The following is a 19,958-nucleotide window of genomic DNA, read 5'->3' as shown; positions in this document are numbered from 1 at the left end:
CAGCCTCTAGGGCTAACCCTGCTAGAGTGAAGAACCACTGCTACTTGAAGTAGGTCAGGTAATCTTACGGTGTTCAGATACTTAAGCCCCTGCAATCATCACCAGTGCTAGGAAAGGCAAGGTCTGAACACAGGCTGAAACACAGAAACAATAGCATGTTTTATAAGCTAAATTTATTTTTCAGATTTGATCTTTTTTTAAAAAAAAATCTTTTAACAATTGAGTATTTATTTTTAATGTAAGGCAAACTTACTACATCAGTCAGCGCTCACATCTGGTCAAGCACGTGATTCAGAGAATTTCTGCTTCCCAGTTTAGAGATACAGTTAGCTTCCTCAGACAGCAGAAGAGTAAACATTTTGAAAGTAAACAGCTCACAAGTACAGAATCACCACCACCAAATTCAAGATAATTCACCAATTCATGACCAAGAGGTAGCAAGTTCCAAATAACCATCACTAGTAAATGATTCCACCACAGAAAACTGCATACGAATTACACCAATGCACTTCTGTGCTAACCATGCTAACTGAGGGATGCCTGGTTTGCAGCTGCTGCCATGCGGTCAAAGGGAAGAGCAGCAGGCTGACAGGAGTGGGATTACGTTTCTTACTTGAAAAGTGACAAGCTATGATGCAAAAGTAGAGCACACAAGAGGAGCACTGACCATCATGCTGAAGCACAGTGACATGATCTAATCAAGCAGCCAGCCTCAGCTGTCTCTAACACTAGTGTTGGGGCAGGGGGGTGGGAAAACCCCAACCCAATGTATTTGCTTGTTAGCACAAGAAGGAAGCTGCTGAATCTTCACCAGCATTTGCTCCTTACCTGAGAAGCTGCCCTCAGGTACAGAGGTATCCAAATGCACTGCATAACTGATTTATGATTCCAGGCTTCACTCAGCTCAGAACAGATGCTTTTGACATTTTTTTGAAGCATAGGTTACATTTATTTCCACTGATCCGTCTCAGATCTACTCCCCCCCCCTTAATCTGTCTGGCTTGCCCTCTTGCCTTTCAGTTCCAAAAAGTACAAAAAGGCTCCTTCTTTTGCCCATTAAATGGGACCTTTCTATATATTCAGTTTGCTTCCTTTCTTGGTACTGTCTTGAGAACCTAGCTTTCTCAAGGAGTTCATTTTCCCCAGCGTGCAGATTCCTGTAACCCACTACTTTATCTTGAGACTTTTTATCTTCAGGCTTTAATCTTGAGAAAAACCCATCAGCTGCATGTGTAGTTTTCTGTTCAGTGTATGTAAACTTTCACTTACATGCATGCAACTCCAACTAGCATCCTGTTATCACAAGGGCAAGGAAAATGTCAGAAAAGAGAGCAACATCAAAAGATACAGGGTTAGAACAATTCAATGTGTAGACAAAATTACTGTGATTTAGTGGGAAGCTGGAAAGCAGCAGATGGTGGTCTTACATTTGGCAAAACTCCAAATTAATCTAAGTGGAATGGAGAAAGGAGGAACATGGTAATTTTCTAGACACAATGCTATACAGTTTCTAATAAAATTTCTCTTCATCATTTATATGCACTTGCTACAGAAGCTTCCTGCTAATGAGATCCTGAAAATTCTGACCTGCTTGGATCCTCAGAATTAGACCCCTTTCTTCTAATCTACCATGCTGCTATAGTTAAATATGTGGTGCAGTAGTGCAGTACTACATCATGAAATACGGAATGGAGTACTTTGGTTTAGCACTTCACTTTTTTTACGTGATTTTCAACTGCTTGCTCAGTGATGGTTTCATCTTCTTCAATATTTTTTCTAACCTTCTGGCCCACTAGATCAAAGATGGCTTCTGGGGGAAATCCCTTAGGCTCTCCCACCTTCACTGTCAGCATATCAAGCGTCAGTACTGCACCTTCAGGAATTGCCACTTTTGCCACAACAGACTTTCCCAGCTACAGGGGAGAAATAAGAAGAAAAAAGTTTAAATCAAAAACATTCCCAGACTTAGTATACCAAAAAAGGCTAAAAAATGTTCTGCAGCTACTTGGGAACAGGTTGTATGGAACTGCCCTCTCCATTACTTCTTACTCCAAACGGAGGTCGAGTTAGCATGGAAACCTTCACTATAACTAGGCTGCTGGAATATCCAGATTCTTTCTGAAATCGGGTAATGGCTCACTGGAGTTTTTCAGAATGAGAATGGAGGGAATCTGACTAGACTGAGTAGTATTCTAGCTTACTGTAAAAGCAGCTCATGTACAGTCATAGAGACCTATTACTCCTATTACCACTACTGAGTACTTTGTACTCGGCACTGGTGAGGCCGCACCTCAGATACTGTGTTCAGTTTTGGGCCCCTCACTACATGACACTGAGTTGCTGGAGCGTGTCCAAAGAACAGCAGTGAAGCTGGTGAAGGGTCTAGAGAACAAGTCCTTTGAGGAGCAGCTGAGGGAACTGGGGTTGTTTAGCCCAGAGGAGGCTGAGGGGAGACCTTAGCACTCTCTACAACTACCTGAGAGTAGGCTGTAGCGAGGTGGGTGTCATTATGTGTTCCCAAGTAACAAGTGATAGGATGAGACGAAACGGCCTCAAGTTGTGTCAGGAAAGGTTTCTTCACCAAAAGGGTTGTCAAGCACTGGAACAGGCTGCCCAGGGAAGTGCTGAAGTCACCATCCCTGGAGGTATATTATGTGTAGATGTGGTGCTTAGGGACATGATTTACTAGTGGACTTGGCAGTGTTAGGTTAACAGTTGGACTCGATCTTAAGTGTCTTTTCCTACCTAAATGATTCGTGATTCTACTCAACTTACTTAACCACTGGAATGATACACATACAACTCCATTACACTCAAAACTGCCAACATTATGCTTTGGTAAAAACAGTTACTGACTGCCAGAAATAGCAGTTTATAGAAAATGGCAGGCCCACACTAACATTATAATGGGCCAGGCATAAACACTGAGCACGCTACTACTTGGCAACAGAACTTTTTGAGTGCAGAGGCAGAAACACTGCTGCAATAAACAATTAGCAAGCTAATTTTCTGAATATAGTTATTAGCTATAGGTGTAAATGAGTTTCAGCTATCCATGAATCAAAAGCAAAAGTTACCTTTTCATTGCAAGCCATTTCACAGGGCAAGAGTTGTTTGACTGGAGAACCCATTGCTTTTTCCACAGTACGGATGGCTTTCACTAACTCTGCCAGTTCATTTGGTTCCAGGGATGCTTGGTGGTCACTTCCCTTCCATGTTTTGTTGAGAGTCACATGGCGTTCCACTACTTTAGCACCCATAGCAACAGCTGCCACTGAAATGGCTATGCCGGTTTCATGCCCCGAGTAGCCAATGGGGATATCAGGAAAAGCTGACTGATATGCCTTGAATCATGACAGAGTTGGTCTGAATTACCCAGGTAGCAATTTCAAAGACAAAGCAAATTTAACAGTAATAACTGCAATAAAAAACATGGACATTACTGTACCACAAAACAAAAAGCTGGTTATGCTGAGAATGCATTTGTTTATATTCAGCAAGTCACACTACATTGCTGACCATCATGTTTTAAGAATTTCACTAGGATTATCAATACTGACAAGGAAAAGAAGGTATGTTCTATTCTGCAACTTCTTTTATGCTTTTCCTTTTAACTCAGTTGTACTCTTCAAGGTCTTCAAAGCCTACGTCACTAAGTTACAGCACTAGAGTAGTGCTCTGTTTTCATCCAGAACCCAGTGGACTGGTTAAACTTCACCTGTATCCAAAGCAAATTTCTTCAACCCTGTATTTTAAAGCTGAAGTGATCCTTTCAGCCATACATAGGGGACAGTCAACCAATCCAAAATGCAATTAAATGCAGCCATGTCGTGTTCCACTGAAAACAACGTGCTACTTGTGCACAAAGCTAGGCAAGTGCCTGAACACTGGCCAATTTGGGAAAATTTTCTTGCATCATTATTACGCATATCCAAGTAATATTGTCAGTGAAGGGAACAATACGAGGGCCTAATCCATTTTCTTCATTGCTCTGATATTCACATGAAGTGTTTTTAACAAAAGTTTCTGCTCTAGCCCGCTATTTAGAATTATGTTCTCAATTCCATGCACCTTCTTAATGGTAAAAGTCTACATAATTTTTCTTTGCACTACAAAGCACAAAGTTAACCTGTTAACCATATGTCACATTTTCTTCTCTTTAATTATGAATACTCCACTGATAGCCTTTATCATATTCCTCAAAGCTGAGTTCTGCTAAAAGAGGATCCAGTGGATATTTTTACTTCAACACTTGCATGAATTAGAGGAACATGATACATCTAACTTCTCAGAAGCAAATTCCAGCATACCTAAGGTCGGGAAACTTGTCTCAATAGAAGTGCATAGCCTTTCTCTGATACCCTACCCATGGCACATTCTGCATTACTCACTGACCGATATAACACGGAGATTGACATCCTCTGGCTGAAGCGGGTATGCACTGGTGCACTGCAGGAAGCAGAAGTTTGGATTGATGGGCTTCACAATCTGATAAACCTGATGCATTGTGTTCATCGACTGCATTCCGCTGGAAATCACCATTGGGCGACCTAGCCATTACAAAACATGCATTGTCCTAGGTCTGTAAGAAAGCTACACAATATTAAATTAAATTCTGGAAGTAAATTAATTCAGTTAAACTAGAAAAGAAAGCTGGGTGAACTTTTTCTTCCCCAAGTCTGAGGGTGATTTTCTTCTAAAGATACTTCGGATTTTTTTCCAAAATCAGTTGGAGGAAAGATCTAGTAACTGATCTACTGAGTCACAGTGATGTTTACCAAGACAGCTCAAAAGAAAATGCTTACCTTTCTTTGCAGTCTTTTCCAAATACGGAAAATTGTTTGTATCTCCTGATCCCACTTTGAAAAATGGAACATCCAGTTCATGTAGAAATTCCACAGCCATCTACAAGAAAAAGAAATCACTGCATTTTAACACACCACTTCAGCTGGATCAAAGATTAAGAATTACCATGCTGGGAAATAAACAACCCTTCAAAACAACAAAACTAAAGTTTAATTAAATAGGTCATATCTATCTATCTATCTATCTATCTATCTATCTATATCTCCCCAAAATACACTGCTCCTGAAATAACATTTCCTATTCCGAGGATACTAGTTTCTGACTTCCCTTCAGGTGAAGTACTATTGATGTGCCTTATTTTATAGTTCTACTACAAAAACAGATTTTCCACAGGTTTTTGACTGTGACCCCTGTCTCAAGGCAGTCCCTTTGGTCTCCCAGCTGTAGCTGGTCAAGCCAGCTGTAGGTTCAGCTCCTTGGTACAGGTGAGCTCCACTGCTCCTCTAAGTTCAAGATGAGCTTGTGAGCCACAGCATTCTACCAGAGAGACCAACTACTTGCAGATGGGAGCTTGCCTGTTGAAGAAGAAATGTACTGCAGGCATGCAGGCAGTCTTCCTGCCACATACTTCCTGTAGGTCAGAAATACTAAACCACAGAGTGTTTAAAACTACAGGTCCTTTTCCCGACCAGATCTGTCACTCTGAAAAATTGTATGAGTATATTGAATTAGCAACTGGAAAAAAGTAAATGCCCAAAAATGGAAATCCAAAATGCATTTGCTTCTAGGAGAGATACTAGAAAATAAACATAACATATGCCAAAGAAGAAACTACAGACCAATTTATTCAAATGTTAATTATATTCTGCCTTCTTCTAAAAATGTGTGTACTATATTGAAGACAATTCATGAGTTACTGGAGGCTCCATGAAAATCAGTATTGCATCAGTAAATAGTCTTTTAAAAATTAGTACTTTCAAGGAAGAAAATCCCAAACCTATCACCGGCAACAGATACTGAAATCCTCTGTTCACATGCAGGGGAAACTATTAAATAGTTACCTAACTTCGTCCCTCTCCAACCACCTACAAACACTTCTAATTTCTTCAGCTCATTCCTTGTTGCAGTCAAATTTACTTAGTGCTAGAGAAAGAGTGCTAACGTCCAAAAGCGAATTACATCTTCTTCAGTCCAATTTTTCTATCATCCTTATGATGCAGTCAATTTCTTGTACCTAGGATGCATAACATCTCTTTAATACAGTTTGCTCACTAAGACGCATTGTGCATGAAAACAATGAATGCACTGTAACAAAAAGCCACAGATCTAACCTTAGAAGATTCCACAAAACCAAACATGACAGATCAACCTCATATCTAAGGCTACTCTTCATTACGTAAATATCTCCTAAAAATTGGCAGCTTTTTTGTGAGAGATTCAAGCAACAGGAAGTAATATCAAGTAACAGGGATGACATTGAAGGGAGCGGTTCAATGGGATCCTGTTCGGCCTCCAGTACACACTGGAACATATGTAGATAAAGGAGTTACTCATAACCTTTATATTTACTTCACACATCACTTCACTGATTTCCTCATATAGTTAAACACACAATTTAACTTCTGCAACATAGCTGGAGTTCCAGAGAGCGTGTTCAGTTTACAGAAGTTAGTGTATTCTCCAGGACTTCTTACGTCAGCTTACGAAATGTTTGCCGTAAGTTCCAAACCCGTGACTTGCAGAAATGCCACCAGAAATCTCAGGAGCTGTGTAATGTAATTGCACAAACATGTATAAGTACTATTAATTGGCTGATGAGGCCACACACAAAGGAGCACAGCATCTTGAGAAAATGAGGGATCCCAGAGGTGGAAAGTGATCTTAGCTACGGCATATGAAAGGTGTTCTGCATACCACTCTAGCCTTTAGAAGCTGGAGGTTTTAACGTCAAAGAAAGAGTGTGATTTTTTTTTCCCCTCAAAGAATATGGTTCTTTAAGATCCCAGCTATAGAATTCCAAGACTGCTGGATTTTATTACTCCTTTTCTTAAAGGAATAGGTGTTGTTCAGCAGGTCTCCCAGACATGAAGGTAACAATAAAAGAAACATCACAACACCCTCTTTTCAGAGATCTATTTCCGAGTTCATGGCATCGGGCTACTGCAATACACGCAAAATACCTTTTTGTCTGTCAGACTTCTGAAGTAATTTTTTATGGTATTTGGTGCTCGTACCATCTCAGCTGGGGCACAGCAATTCAAGGATTTCGGTCAATGGGCCAGTAAATTGATAGAAGCAATGAGAATGGCCAGAGGACTAGAAAAGACAGCGTAAAAAGGTTGAAGGAAGTTAAATTGCTTAGTCCAGAGAATGCAGAATAGAAAAGAGATGTGATAATGGTGTTCAAATACACCGAGAGGAGATACAAAGCATGAACTTTTATGTCAGATGAGGCAAGACAAAAAATTATGAGAAATCAGATTAAGCTGACACATCAGGAATTCTCTCTGATGGTAAGGAGAGCGAGGCACTGAACAGATCACCTTAAAACACTACATAAATCCCGTCCTTGTCCCATCCTGGATAAGGCTACTTGCAGAAAGACAGAGACATTGCTGTGCTTGCCTTAGGGAAGAGTGTCTAGCTTACTTCTGAAGGTCTCTTTCAGTTTAGTGCTCTGCATTTTCTAGGCCACAAAGAAATGTAAAACAATCTAATCTTTGATCTATACTGAGGTTTAACTGTTATCTGATCTTTCCAGTTTACACATTTCAATTGTACATTGCATTTGTTAATACAGTAACTAACACCGCTCTGATGTCAACATGCAAGAGTAAGTATCTCTCAAGGGGGAACAGCAGCAGATGAGCGTCATGGAGTTTACAAGCTGGTGACTAACCAAGAACCCACTGACAAAAATCAGTAAAAGCTTCAGGAGTAACAAGGCAAGGTGGAGACCCTCTCCACAAGATTAATAAAAGAAAAAGGAATATAAGCATTTCTGCTGCTTAAAAACACCAACTGGGGTCTAGTAAACGACAGAAAGGAAAAAAAAAGAGGGAGATAAGAGGAATTGAGCTGAGAAAGGAATCTGGTTTAAATACGGAGGGAAGTTTGAAACGCTTGGAACCAATATACCACACAACGCCGGATCATGGTCAGACTGCAGTCTTGATCTAAACTCTCAAAGCCTTGATTGTTTATGGAGTTCAGCTGAGGCCTTGTGTCCAGTATGATTTACTGTGTATAAATACCTCAGCATATGTGGCAAGTCTTCCAAAATGTTCAGACATCTACTCAAACATTGTAAAGACACCAGTGAACTGGCGGAAGTACAATTCTTCTAGTTTCCCCATTTAGAAATTCAACATCCGCACGTATTCAGTATTCTTTTTAAGGACTATCACACCTCTGTAATAACCAACAGACACAACAGCTGGACTCTGCCTGTCATTGCAGTACGGCTTACATACCTCATCCATGCCAGAAGCTGTGAAGAAAATGCCAATCTCCTCTGCATATTTCTTTAGCTCTTTGTATTGGTCATGACTAAACTCCAAGTGGCGTTTGTGCTCCCCGTAGGTCTTTCCCCAGGAGTGTTCAGAGGTATAGGGCCTTTCTAAGGCTTTCTTGTTGAATTTGTACTCCAGTTCGCTCTTCTGGAACTTGGCACAGTCTGCTCCGCAGTCCTGCAAAACAAGCCAGCGCACACTGAGTGGAGGTGCAAGTGAAACTGTGCTCATCCTAAATTTGAACACAAGGATTGTGCAGCTAATGTGCTCACTTGCAGTGGAGTTTTCACATGATCATTGCAGCAATCACAGGAATGCTACAAACACAGAACGACAGAAGACCTGCACACATGTAAGCCCTTTATATTTCAAAATGCCTGTATACGCAGTAGAGCAATAATCTATAAAGAAATCATACTAAAACTACAAAACTGAATTGCCTCTTGCTACGCATGCCACTTATTTGAAGAGTTGGTTTCTGTGGCATTTTGCAGTCTCAGCTGCCATGTGATAATTCTACTTGAAAACCAGCGACAGGATTCTGTAGAACAAGGAGCACGGATCTGAAATTTGTCTGAAGTGACACAAACAGTGAAGTTAAGTTCTCCCCACAATATTCTGCGCAGCCATGGGTCTGAACGCTTTACGCCCTCATTTCTCCTTCAGCGATGATATGCCGTTTTCCATCGCAGGCCTATCTCATGCACACAACACCAAATTTTAAAACAGCCTGGCTGCCTTACCAGATGACACAAGCATTACCTCAAGGAAACTCAACACAACCAAGGCAAACCGGAGGTTCATCGGAGACGGCTCGGCAGTCACGGGATTCTTCCCACATTCACAGTCCGCTCACGGGACAACTGACGGGCCGCCGCAACCCCTCGGAGCCTGCACAGCCCGTCCAACCGCCCGCGTCCTTCCTGAAACCGGGCCTTCCCGACACCGAGCGCGACGTGACCGCCGGCTGCGAGCCGCAGACCCAAGGCGACAGAGCAAGCGCCAGCCCCGCAGGCCCCCGCCGCGACCGTCCCCTTGCAGACACTTCCTTTTCGAAATTCCCCCGGTAAGTCACCCCGCGCCTCCCACGCGCCGCCGCCCGCAGACGGTGCCCCCCGACCGGAGCGTCCCTCGCGGGCCGGAGCATCCTCCCCGGGCCCGCCCGGCCCCCGCCGCTGTCCTGGGGCCCTCACTCACCCGCGGCTCGCCGCCGGCCTCACCCGAGCGCAGGGGCCTGCCCTCCCCAAGGGAGACAGGCGAGCCCCGCCCGCCGCGGCGGCCCACCGGCCCGGCCCCGCCGCGCTCCCGCCCCCCCGCCCGCCGGAGGCGACGCAGCCCCGCGCGCACCTTGGCCACGCGGATCATGCGCTTGGCGATGGCCAGGTCACCCTGGTGGTTCTGCCCGATCTCCGCGATAATGAAGCACGGCTGCTCCCCGCCGACCCGCCGACCGGGGCACAGCTCGAACTCCCGCGACATGATGGCCGCCGCCCGCGCCGCACTGCGCCGACGCTCCCCGAACCCCGGCGGCCGCGCCACCGCCCCAGCCCGCGGTGGGCAGCCAATCCGCGCTGCGGCCGGCAGCCAATCCGCGCTGCGGCGGGCGGGGCCGGGCGCCACCGCCTTTCCCATTGGGCACTCCCCCCCGCCCCGGGAGGCAGGTGGGGTTGCTGCCCGCGGCGCCACCAGGTGGTGCCTGGCGCGCGGGAGTTGCCTCAGGGGGGCGGAGTGGGCCCGCCGGCGGCGCTGCAAGGGGAGCGGCCCGGGCCCGCGGACCCTCCGGCACCTGCCTTGGCTTCGCTGGAGGGCCCGGGGCCGCGTCCGTGGTCTGGCGAGGGCGAGTCCAGCACCTCTGGGGAGGCGGGCCCGCCTGGCGCGTCCCCTGTGCCGGGGTGTGGCGGGGCGGAGCATGGACCACAGCGGGCTGCACGGATGCCTCGCACAGCGCCCAGGGAGTGTTTCCTGTGGTGGCAGAGCACGGCTCCCCGGGAAACACAGCCCAGCTCTGGGTGCCGTACCCGAGAGCCGCTCGGCGATCGTTGGTACGGGGAGCCTCGTCTATGCCCAGCGTCAGTATCACGTAGCGCCCTCTGCACAAACGCAGCCGCGATTGTGTCCAGAGTCTTTCTGCCGGTACCGGCCGTTCCCTGAGAACTGCATCCTTCCGAGAGATGGCGGTAACGGCCACGACCTGAGCGCCGCCCCCACACTCTCAGCTGTGTGGTGCTGTGTGAGAGGCAGTCTAACAAACTGCCGCAGTTTCAGACCAGAAATGACCCTGGAGAACAATACGCCATGATACGTCGGTGCTGAAGTGACACACACAATGGACGCCGTCTCTTATAAAGCACTGTAACCTGTAAGCGATGGTAGGAAGAGGACACTGTATAAATACCGTTTTTTGCTTTGCTTACATATTCCAGACAATATAAAAAGCAGGAATGTGTGTATCCATACAAAACCAATCTGTTCTCTAGAAACAGGTCAATTTGGAGGCTATTTCACAGCCAGGAAAGTTTTGGGATAACCGAACCTGTATTTGCCATTTCTACTGGTCAATTGCATTGACTACAGTCACAAGTGGATACAAATGCAGGTGTAGCTTATTCAGGGGTGCTGAACCACAGTTATAGGAAGAGATCTGAGTAAAATACCCTAGAAAAATGGTTACATTTTGTGTAATGGGTAATACATACTTTGTATGTTTACAAACAATTTCTAGAGGAAGAATAAAAAGTTAAAAGTGTGTTGCAGGTATTACTAATATACCCTAGAATAGGCCATAATTATATAAATTCAGAAATTAAGTAGGGTTGAACGCCATACCATAGACTGTTGAATTTTAAGACTGTAAAAATTAACTAACCATTTATTAAAACACCTCACACTTGTTACTGGCTGTGCAAAACAATTTGTGAGTGAAACCTTAATACAGAATGCATATAAATGCTGAGAATAATTATAATGAAGTTTCCCCCAAAAGTTACCTGACTGAAAGAGCAGTTCATTAAGAAAATATTTCTTAATTGTAATATTTGAAGCAAGCCTCTAAGGTGCTACATTATGCTGCATTTTAGTTTATACGCTAATATACTATACTTTCCTATGAGACATTTTTCCAGCTGAACAATACGGCTTGCAGCCAAAAGCCTCAAGTTGTTCCTCCAAGTTCATTGGGTGCTCTAAGTTCTTTCTACACAAATTCTTACCACCAGCTCCACAGAACAGACACACCCTTATTTCTTCAGGCAAGTTTCTTGTAGACTGGGTAAAGAAGCAGGAAAAAGATGCCTCCAGAACACAATTAATTAACTTCTGGAATAATTTTACAATGGCAGAATACCATTTTGCCTATCGTAGTCTAAAATGACAGAAGATTGAGCCCCTGTGCTTTTCTTTATCCTGTATCAAAACAGTAGAATCGGAGGTAAGAGGATATGCAGCTATACATATATAATTCTAATGTAAAGCACAATAGCAAGAAACAACAAAAGTACAGAGACTGTGGAACAGTGAGAGAACCATTCCAACTCAGGCATTTTTACACTATCTACCACTTAATTCCTGATAAGGGTGCAGCCACACCAATTCCAAAACTGTATTCTGTGAAACTCTGTGTGATGTCTAAAAGCCCGGTTCTGTTGGAGGTTTGTCTTTTACTTCAGTGGAAGAGCCATCTCACATGGAGGATTTTATTGATATATTTGTGCACAATAATGAGAAGGATACTTTGAATAGAGTAGAACAGAGCAGTTCATTTCCAATTGAAAAGGACCCACAACGATCATCCAGTCCAATTGCCTGACCACTTAAGAGCTGATCAGAGTGTGATAGTTGTCACACTAGCCAAATTGAATTTACATGCAGTAAGACTTTATTTAGGAATTACAGAGCTTGAGACAAGTGCACGTAGTTTATGCACTCTGATACAAACAGATTTTTATACCATCCTGGAGCTTGGCTGGCATGATACAAGACCTTGGAACACCACGGTCCTTGAAGTAAGTAATGTGCTTGCAGCTTTGACACAGTTTGTAGGAAGACAATTCCATGATGATCCAGTTATGATATCCATTTGACAGCAGCAATTCCTTTTAAATATCAAAATCTAGTCCATTTATAACATGTTTGAGTTTCTCAGTGGATTTTAAGTCCTTGGTCTCCTTTTCTCGGACTATATGCTGTGCAATGTTGGCGGGTGTTAACTTCCCCTGGCCACATCATTTGCCTTATCCTGTTGTTTGACTGCTTCTTTGTCCTGCTTGTTATGTCTAAAGCAGTGGCAGTGTTCCCAGCTCTTAAGCTTATAATTCTTCAATAACCAGAAGCTGACTGCCAGTGAGATGTTTACAGTCTTGTGGTCTCTCTTTTCAGACCATGCACATATTTTCAAGGTCTTTGGTATTATCCCACGCTTAATCTCCACATCATAACAAAGGACACCTGGTACCAAGCTGCAGTTTGCCCTGCAAATTTGCACAAGCTGGTAACAAGCCTAACAGCCCACAAGTTCTGTGGCCTTGCAAGGCTAGCTTTAGATTTCTTACTAGCAGTAACAATGTCACTCTTACTGGGCCACCCAGACAACAGTCACAGGCCGCATACCTCCTTGTGGTGACAGCAAGAGTTGGTTTTCTGTAGCTTTTCTCTGTTTCAGCCCAGCATCTGAACTTAAAATTACACCCAAGTTCTGACTAGCCAAGATCAACTTGGCAAATTCTGACTAGCCCAGATTATCAGCATTGTTCCCTTTTGCTCTGTGCAGCTTTCTCTTGCAAGTTTGAAAGTGAGCCTATGGATTTTGTGTGAGTCTACATGTGCTAGCAGGTCAGTAAATTGCAGTAAGGATGGACTTCCTTCTGTTACCATATCTTGTAGTTTAAGTAACTTTAAATGACTTTTACAGGGATGAAGTGGGAGACCGAGATGGGATCAAGTATTTGGAATAGGCGGCTGGGATGGTATGAGCAAGACAACTGTGACTGACAACCAGTGACTAAGGGCTACATTGGTGGGAAGGGATTTAGAAGGAAAAAAGATGTAAGGAAAAACTAGGGAATATTGAGAGAATAAAGAGTGGCACTGTCTGATAGTGGGTCAGTGGACTGGTGAGTATGGGTGACGCCCAAGAGCTGAGGAGCCCAAGCAGCTGGACTGAAAGGGGTGGGACAGGAGAACTTGAAAGAGGCTGGTTTCATGAGAAATGCTGCTGGAAACCGCAGCTGAGGGGACTGAGTCCTGAAGCTCAAAGAGTCTTTCCCTGGTGGGATGAGTAATATGAGACAAATTGAACTAGGAATAAAAAGCCTGCATGAGAAAAAGGCAGGAGAGACACAGTGAAGGATCCAGAACAGATGATGTTAAACATCTTATTTTTCCTAAAAAGTCACAGATGAAGGGCTGTGATCTATTAGAACACATTAAAAATTGGTAAAGATCTTATATTTAACCAGAGGCCTGCCATCAGCATATTTTCTCCCTTCTTGAGCACAACTCTTTCTACTCATTCAGTTATTTTCTGTGCTGAGGGAGCAAAGATCTATACGTTCCAACCCCCTGTGTATCACTGGGATACATTGTTTTTTGATTGACAGTGCACGTGATTAGGGCTATGACACCAAGCACATGTTTAGGGCTATAAAAACATCAGAAGGTAAGGGCTGCTAGCTTTAAGATTCTTTTTCAGTCATTACTTTTGCATCTTTCAGCATATTTGTAGTCAGCAAAATATCCCCCCCTAAACATGTTTCAGAGGGTGGCCAAATTCAGGGAGAAGTGTAACTCTACAAGTCAGTTCTTCCCTGTGTGAATTTAACAGTGTGAGATAAACTGCATGTTGAGTTACACTTTTTTTTCCACTGACAACATAACTTGCTAGGGAAAAAAGAGCAAGCAGACTCATGCTGTATGACAGAAAGCTCTCTTCACCTCACTTAGTTAATTAAAACTTGTGCCTGCTTTCTCCTCAGAATCTGACACGGCAGGAGGCTAGACTTCCCTGAATTGTGTGTTCTAGGAGAAACACAGCGTGGTTATTTGTTTCAAATAATCTCCAGCAGGCACATGAAAACTAAGAAGAACAACAGTAAGCAGGCCCGTAAATCACAACAGGACACTATAAAAATGAAACACCATCATGAAGTGTGTGCAATGGTCTCACAGAAACTTGCTGAGTTTGTCCCATGATTTCTTCTAACAACAGAATTCCATGTACATTTTCATCACCCTTCTTTCCTTGTGTGTAAGAAAAAGCAGAATATCTCACTGCTTCCCTTTAACTGTGAACAGTGAAGCTTGGATGACAGCCTAGCAGCTTCCTCTTTTGCTCTTCCACAGCCTCTTAGTCCTGTGGGGGATTTCTGATGACTTAATGCCACAAACACAAATAGAATATTGTGGTTTAAAATGAAAAGCAAATCTGGTAACTTGCTTGTCTTAAAATTCCAGAATAGGGACAAAGGCATGTGAAATACAAGCAGAAATACAAGTTTGCAAATGGCACAAGAAAATCGTTATCTGTGTTCCATAATGTTACTGGCTTCAGATGCAAAGCAAAATACAATGAGTCATTCGATCTGTTTTGATGATGACTTTCAAAATTCACATGCTGTCTATAATTCAGGTGCACCATGAATTACTTTTGCATTATCAAAGCTATTATTTTTTCCTGCTTTCTTACCCTGCAAAAGAAGTCAAGATACCACGTTTTCTAAAGGCAGACATCACTGCTTAGAGACCACTACAGAACATAAGAGCAGTACCATTCATAATTCATCCATAGTGATTTGTTGACATGTCAAACTGAGGAGAAGAGTTTATTACAGGAATACTACATGAATAAACCTTAGTGGAAAGACTAAAAGGCAATCACACTACAAAAGACTTTCAGGATGGTTCTGTTTCTCTCCATTCTTTGAAGGAGGATGACATATAATTCTCATTTCTAAATGTACTGAGATCTGTTTTAAAAGATATTTTCAAGCCTTTACAGTAATGTGGGATTTCAGTTCTGCCCTTCCAACAATAAGGAAATCATTGCAACAGAGTAGTGGGATTTTTACTGAGTCCTTCAGAATGTTTTTGATTAAAGAAATTAAATATTTAGTAGAACAGATATTTCCAGAGCAGAAAATTCAAACGCAAGTTCTTCCAACTCTCTAGAAGCATGGAGATGAGAAAGGTATTGTACAACTGACATCTGGACATGAATCACATCTCAGGAAATCTCTCTAACTAGAACCTCATTGCGCAAGAGCCAACAGTTAACTGCAATTAGAAGGCAAGAGCACGTATGACTAGGGGCTGGTCCAGGTCCATTGAAATAATTTAAGAAGTTCCCTCAACCTGCTGATGGATAGGGACTTTCAACCTATAGACAGAAGTCAGAAAAAAAATAGCTTTTCAGTTATGAGAACCTAGCGTTTTATAGACTCCTGTATCTGAGAAATGTCTTTGTCCGATTGCTGCTCCTCTGCAAGTTACAGGAGCCAAAAAGAACTGGTTTGAGAGGCACATAAAGCTAACAGCACCTGTCTGCTTCACTGCAGCTATCCTGCACATCACATCAGCCTGGAAGCTCCCTCAAAGCAGATCTGTAGAGATTGCTGCACATACATACACTGAGCTGGGCAGTTACAGCTACAATTAACAGTTCGACTAAATAGGTTTATGAAGACTAAAGCCCACAAAGAAAACATGCTTACACTTCACTCCTTCAGTTTAAGCCCATCTGCACTACAAACACATGGTGCAGCTGTTCACCTTGTTTCAACATCGCTGGAACTAAAGCTAAGCCAGGGTCTATAACTCATATTGACATTAACAGCTTGAATAAGCTGTCTTGGAAGAGCAGAGAGCATTTCGCAGGTTCAGACCATCAAACTGAAGACACAGGTTTATAGCTACAACACTCAAGAGAGGCTAGCCTTTAAGTACATGTAGTTCTCATCTCCAGAAGGCAGGCAGTTGTTTCATGAGAGAGACTCCTTGGGAAGCTGACTCACCAGCTAGGTGAGAGGGCTTGAAGGGTCTCGCCCTTACTTCACATTCATGTTGACAAACGTGTCTTCTGCTGCAAGGCCTCCAGTACCACAGCAGGCCACCACTGCTTTCAGTTTATCATGCTGATTTGTTGCCATGAGAATGTGACTGGATGGAGCAAAGAGCAGACGCTGCTGGTGGCATCTGCTATGTTAAACACTAACGTCCTAAAATACGAGGTGCAGCTGCTTTCTAAAGAGCACCCAGAAGTAGACGGTAAAGCAAGAAATGTACCTACAACTAATAAACATGTGGTGCAGTGCTACTCCTTGTTGTTGCTGTTACAGTTCTATCTCTAATCATCACAGCAGTGCAGTATTCAAGTAGAATCTGAATAAGCAGGGCATAGAGATTTTTCCATGCCTAAGGGAAGCACAGAGCTGCACAAAGATGAACAGACCAAAGGGACAGACTGTCAGAGCAGACTAGTAGGAAGTAATATGATGAGACATCAGGGAGGAGCGGTATAAAGAGGCAGGTTTGTAAATACGGGGACAAGATACTTGAAATGTGAATTACAGAAGAAGCAATACCATGAAGGTAAAGTCTTGGGAACATGAGGTTATGAAACCCCATATTGAATGGATGGAGTGGGGTTAAAGAACCCAGAGAAGACAATGCAATGTAGTTTTTTAATAAGCAATTACACATTAAGGGTGGATTTTTATCAAAAGAAGTAGCAGGTGAGATACAGAATTGCTTAGGCTGGTTAGCCCAACCTGCTTGCTCAAGTAGGGTCAGCAAGAGCAGATGTCCCAGGACTGTCTCCAGTCTGGTTTTGAGTATTCTCCACAGATGAAGACTGCATAACCTCTCTGGACAACCTGTTCTAGTGTTTGACAAACCTCACAGTAAAAGAAGTGTTCTCTTGTGTTCAGATTTAATTTATCTTTTTTTTTTTTAAAAAAAATTTTTTTACTTGTGTCCATTGGCTGCTGTCCTGTCACTGGGCTCTGCTGAAAAGAGCCTGGCTCCCTCTTCTTCATCTTCTCCTATCAGGTATTTATCCACATGGATAAGATCCCCCCCAAGCGATCACTTCTCCAGGCTAAATAGTCCTATCTCTCTGCCTCTCCTCACATGAAAGATGCTTAATCATCGTTGTCGTCCTGCCCTGTACTCACTCCAGTATGTCCATGTTTTTCTTGTACGGTGGGCCCAAAAGTGGATTCAGCACTCCAGATGTGCTGAGTACAGAGGAAGGATCACTTTCCTTGACATGCTGCAATGGTCTTCCTAATGCTGCCTGGGATGCTGTTTGCCTTCTTCATCGTGACGTCATATTGCTGGTGGATGGTCAGCTTCTTGTCCCCAAGGACCCCAAGGTCCTTTGCAGAGCTACTTGGCTGCTCAGCCCACAGCATGTTCTGATGCCTGCAGTTATTCTTACCCTAGTGCAATATTCTTGCATTTCCCATTGTTGAACACCATGACATTCCTCTCTGCCCAAGTCTCTAGCCTATCAAGGTCCCTCTGAGTGGCGGCACAACCCTCTGGTGTAACAGCCACTCCTCCTGATTTTGTATCATCTGTGAACTTGCTGAAGCGGCATGCTCCCCCATCATCCAGACCATTCATGAAGTTAAACAGTATTGGCCCCAGTATCAATCCCTGAGGTGTACCACTAGTGACTTGCTACCAACTTGACTTTGTGCCCCTTATCACAACCTCTGTGCCTGGCAGTCCAGCCAGTTTTCAGTTTACCTCACTGCCCATTATTTCACCCATACTTTGTCAGCTTGTCTATCAGGATGTTGTGGAAGACAGTGTTAAAAGCCCTACTAAAGCCAAGGTAAACAATATCCCACTGCTCTCCACTCTTCCAACAAGCTAGTCAGCTCACTGTGGAAGGTTATCAGGTTGGTTAAGCATGACTTCTCCTTTGAAAACACACACTGACTACTCCCAATCACTTTCTTGTCCTTCCTGAGATTGGAAATGGTGTCCAGGATTAGTTGCTTCATTGCCTTCCCAGGGGGGATTCACATGAAGCTGGCTGGCCTGTTGTTCCCTTGATCTCCTTTTTTACCTTTCTGGAAGACAGGTGTGACACTTGCTCTCTTCCAGTCTTGAGGAACACTCCCAATTGCTGTGGCCTTTTGAAGATTATCAAGAGTGGCCTCCCAGTGCTATGAGTCAACTTTCTCAGCACTTGTGGGTGATGTCCCAGGGACTTACGTATATCATTTGTTTAAGTGCTCCCTAAACGGGTCCTCCTCCCACAAGGGTGAGTCTTCCTTGCTCCACAATTCTCATTGCAGAGCCTTGGGATTCCTGAAGGGTAGGATCATTTGCTTACAGCAGATCTAATAAGGTGCTCCAAAATTACTCTAGGTGCATACAAATCCAGTACAGAGATATGTGTTTTTCTGATAGTGAAACAATAGCATGTGGCTCCCCATGGATCATATTTCCTTAGAAACAGAAGAAAAACTAGGACTAGCTTTTTGATGCCACTGCCATTTCTTTTTTAAGAGCATCTGCTTTTCTGAAAGGACGAGGCAAAATCAGAGAAAATGCACAGAGAAAAGCTACTCCTATAGCATGTTCCATTTCCATAAAGATAGTGAGGGTCAACATATTTGTGCTGTTATTAGAGAACTATATGAAACAAATAGCAAGAGAGAATACGCTTAAAGGGTCTGTTTTAGTTCTTGGTACAAACCCCATTAATTATCAGGAAGAAGAAACAATATGTAGAGACAGAAATAAAAATCACCTATTTGCGGGCATTTCTGCAACACATTTGCAAGTCATCTGATTGATTCCCCTTTTCAGGTTAAAGGCGCACTACCAGGAGTAAAAAAAAAACCTTACCATGTAGAACAGCTGAATCCTGTAAGAAGCCCCAAATCCTTGGCCTATTAAATTTGTTTAATCTACTCTCCTCTGGCACCCATGCTAACAAGGAATATCACTGATGTCATTGTGAGACTACTCAATCATCTTTGAAAGGTCATGGCACTTGGGAGAGTTCCTTAAGACCGGAAGAGAGCAACTGTCGTTTGTGTCTTCAAGAACAAGTTCACAAAGAAACCTCTTGAATTCTTCACCAGTGCAGAAAGAAGTCCTGATTCCGCAAAGCAGTGATATGTGTGTTTGACTTCATAGTTTCCTGTCCTTTTAGAATGTCCTGCATGTCAAGTTGTTCCATCCTAAGGAAGACTTGTCAGCCTGCCTAACAGAACTGACCTGAGAGAAAAAGTAGTTTTCCACAGAGGATAACTTCCTAGCATGACTGATCAAATTGATTGAAACTGTGCAGGTAGTAAATCCTTATCTTTCTGTTCTATGACCTCACCCTCATCTTCTCTGACATAACTTAAAGGATATATTTAATTCACAGCAGAAATTGTAAATTCCTCCAACACTGCAAGAAGTATTCAGTGAAAAATTTCCCTTCCGTAGTATATATATAAAAAATTAATTCACTAAATTATTTTCTGTCAAGTTTTCTAGACAATCTATTATACTTTTGTTCTACAGATTGGATTCCTGAGGCCTTTTCTTCACACTGCACACTCTGAGTTCTTCAGTAACACTGATGGTGGAACTTACGCAAAGCCTAATGTAGTAAATCTAATTGAAATATTAGCAAAG

At 43.3% G+C, this 19,958-nt stretch overlaps 1 protein-coding gene across 1 annotated transcript; it reads right to left on the bottom strand.

Moving 5' to 3' along the window:
• Positions 1-156: 156 nt before the first annotated feature.
• On the bottom strand, positions 157-9,854 carry NANS (N-acetylneuraminate synthase). The gene is made up of 6 exons (XM_075411518.1): positions 9,666-9,854; positions 8,280-8,495; positions 4,806-4,905; positions 4,396-4,550; positions 3,078-3,344; positions 157-1,913 (listed from the first exon to the last, which is right to left on the bottom strand). Exons 1-6 carry the CDS (start codon positions 9,795-9,797, stop codon positions 1,704-1,706), a joined length of 1,080 nt encoding a protein of 359 aa, XP_075267633.1. The 5' UTR covers positions 9,798-9,854; the 3' UTR covers positions 157-1,703.
• Between the last annotated feature and the right edge of the window lie 10,104 nt (positions 9,855-19,958).

The sequence above is a fragment of the Opisthocomus hoazin genome, chromosome Z, assembly GCF_030867145.1.
Source record: "Opisthocomus hoazin isolate bOpiHoa1 chromosome Z, bOpiHoa1.hap1, whole genome shotgun sequence".
Lineage (NCBI taxonomy): Eukaryota > Metazoa > Chordata > Aves > Opisthocomiformes > Opisthocomidae > Opisthocomus > Opisthocomus hoazin.
Note: the sequence above shows the minus strand (reverse complement) of the source record. Positions and strands in the feature narration are given on the sequence as shown.

Bases quoted from the DNA above. Each gene is read 5' to 3' on its own strand.
- NANS (XM_075411518.1), bottom strand. From the start codon at position 9,797: ATGTCGCGGGAGTTCGAGCTGTGCCCCGGTCGGCGGGTCGGCGGGGAG. The intron at 8,496-9,665 runs GTGCGCGCGGGG...CTTGTTTTGCAG, and splicing joins GCATGATCCGCGTGGCCAAG to GACTGCGGAGCAGACTGTGC. The intron at 3,345-4,395 runs GTCAGTGAGTAA...TCATGATTCAAG, and splicing joins TCAATCTCCGTGTTATATCG to GCATATCAGTCAGCTTTTCC.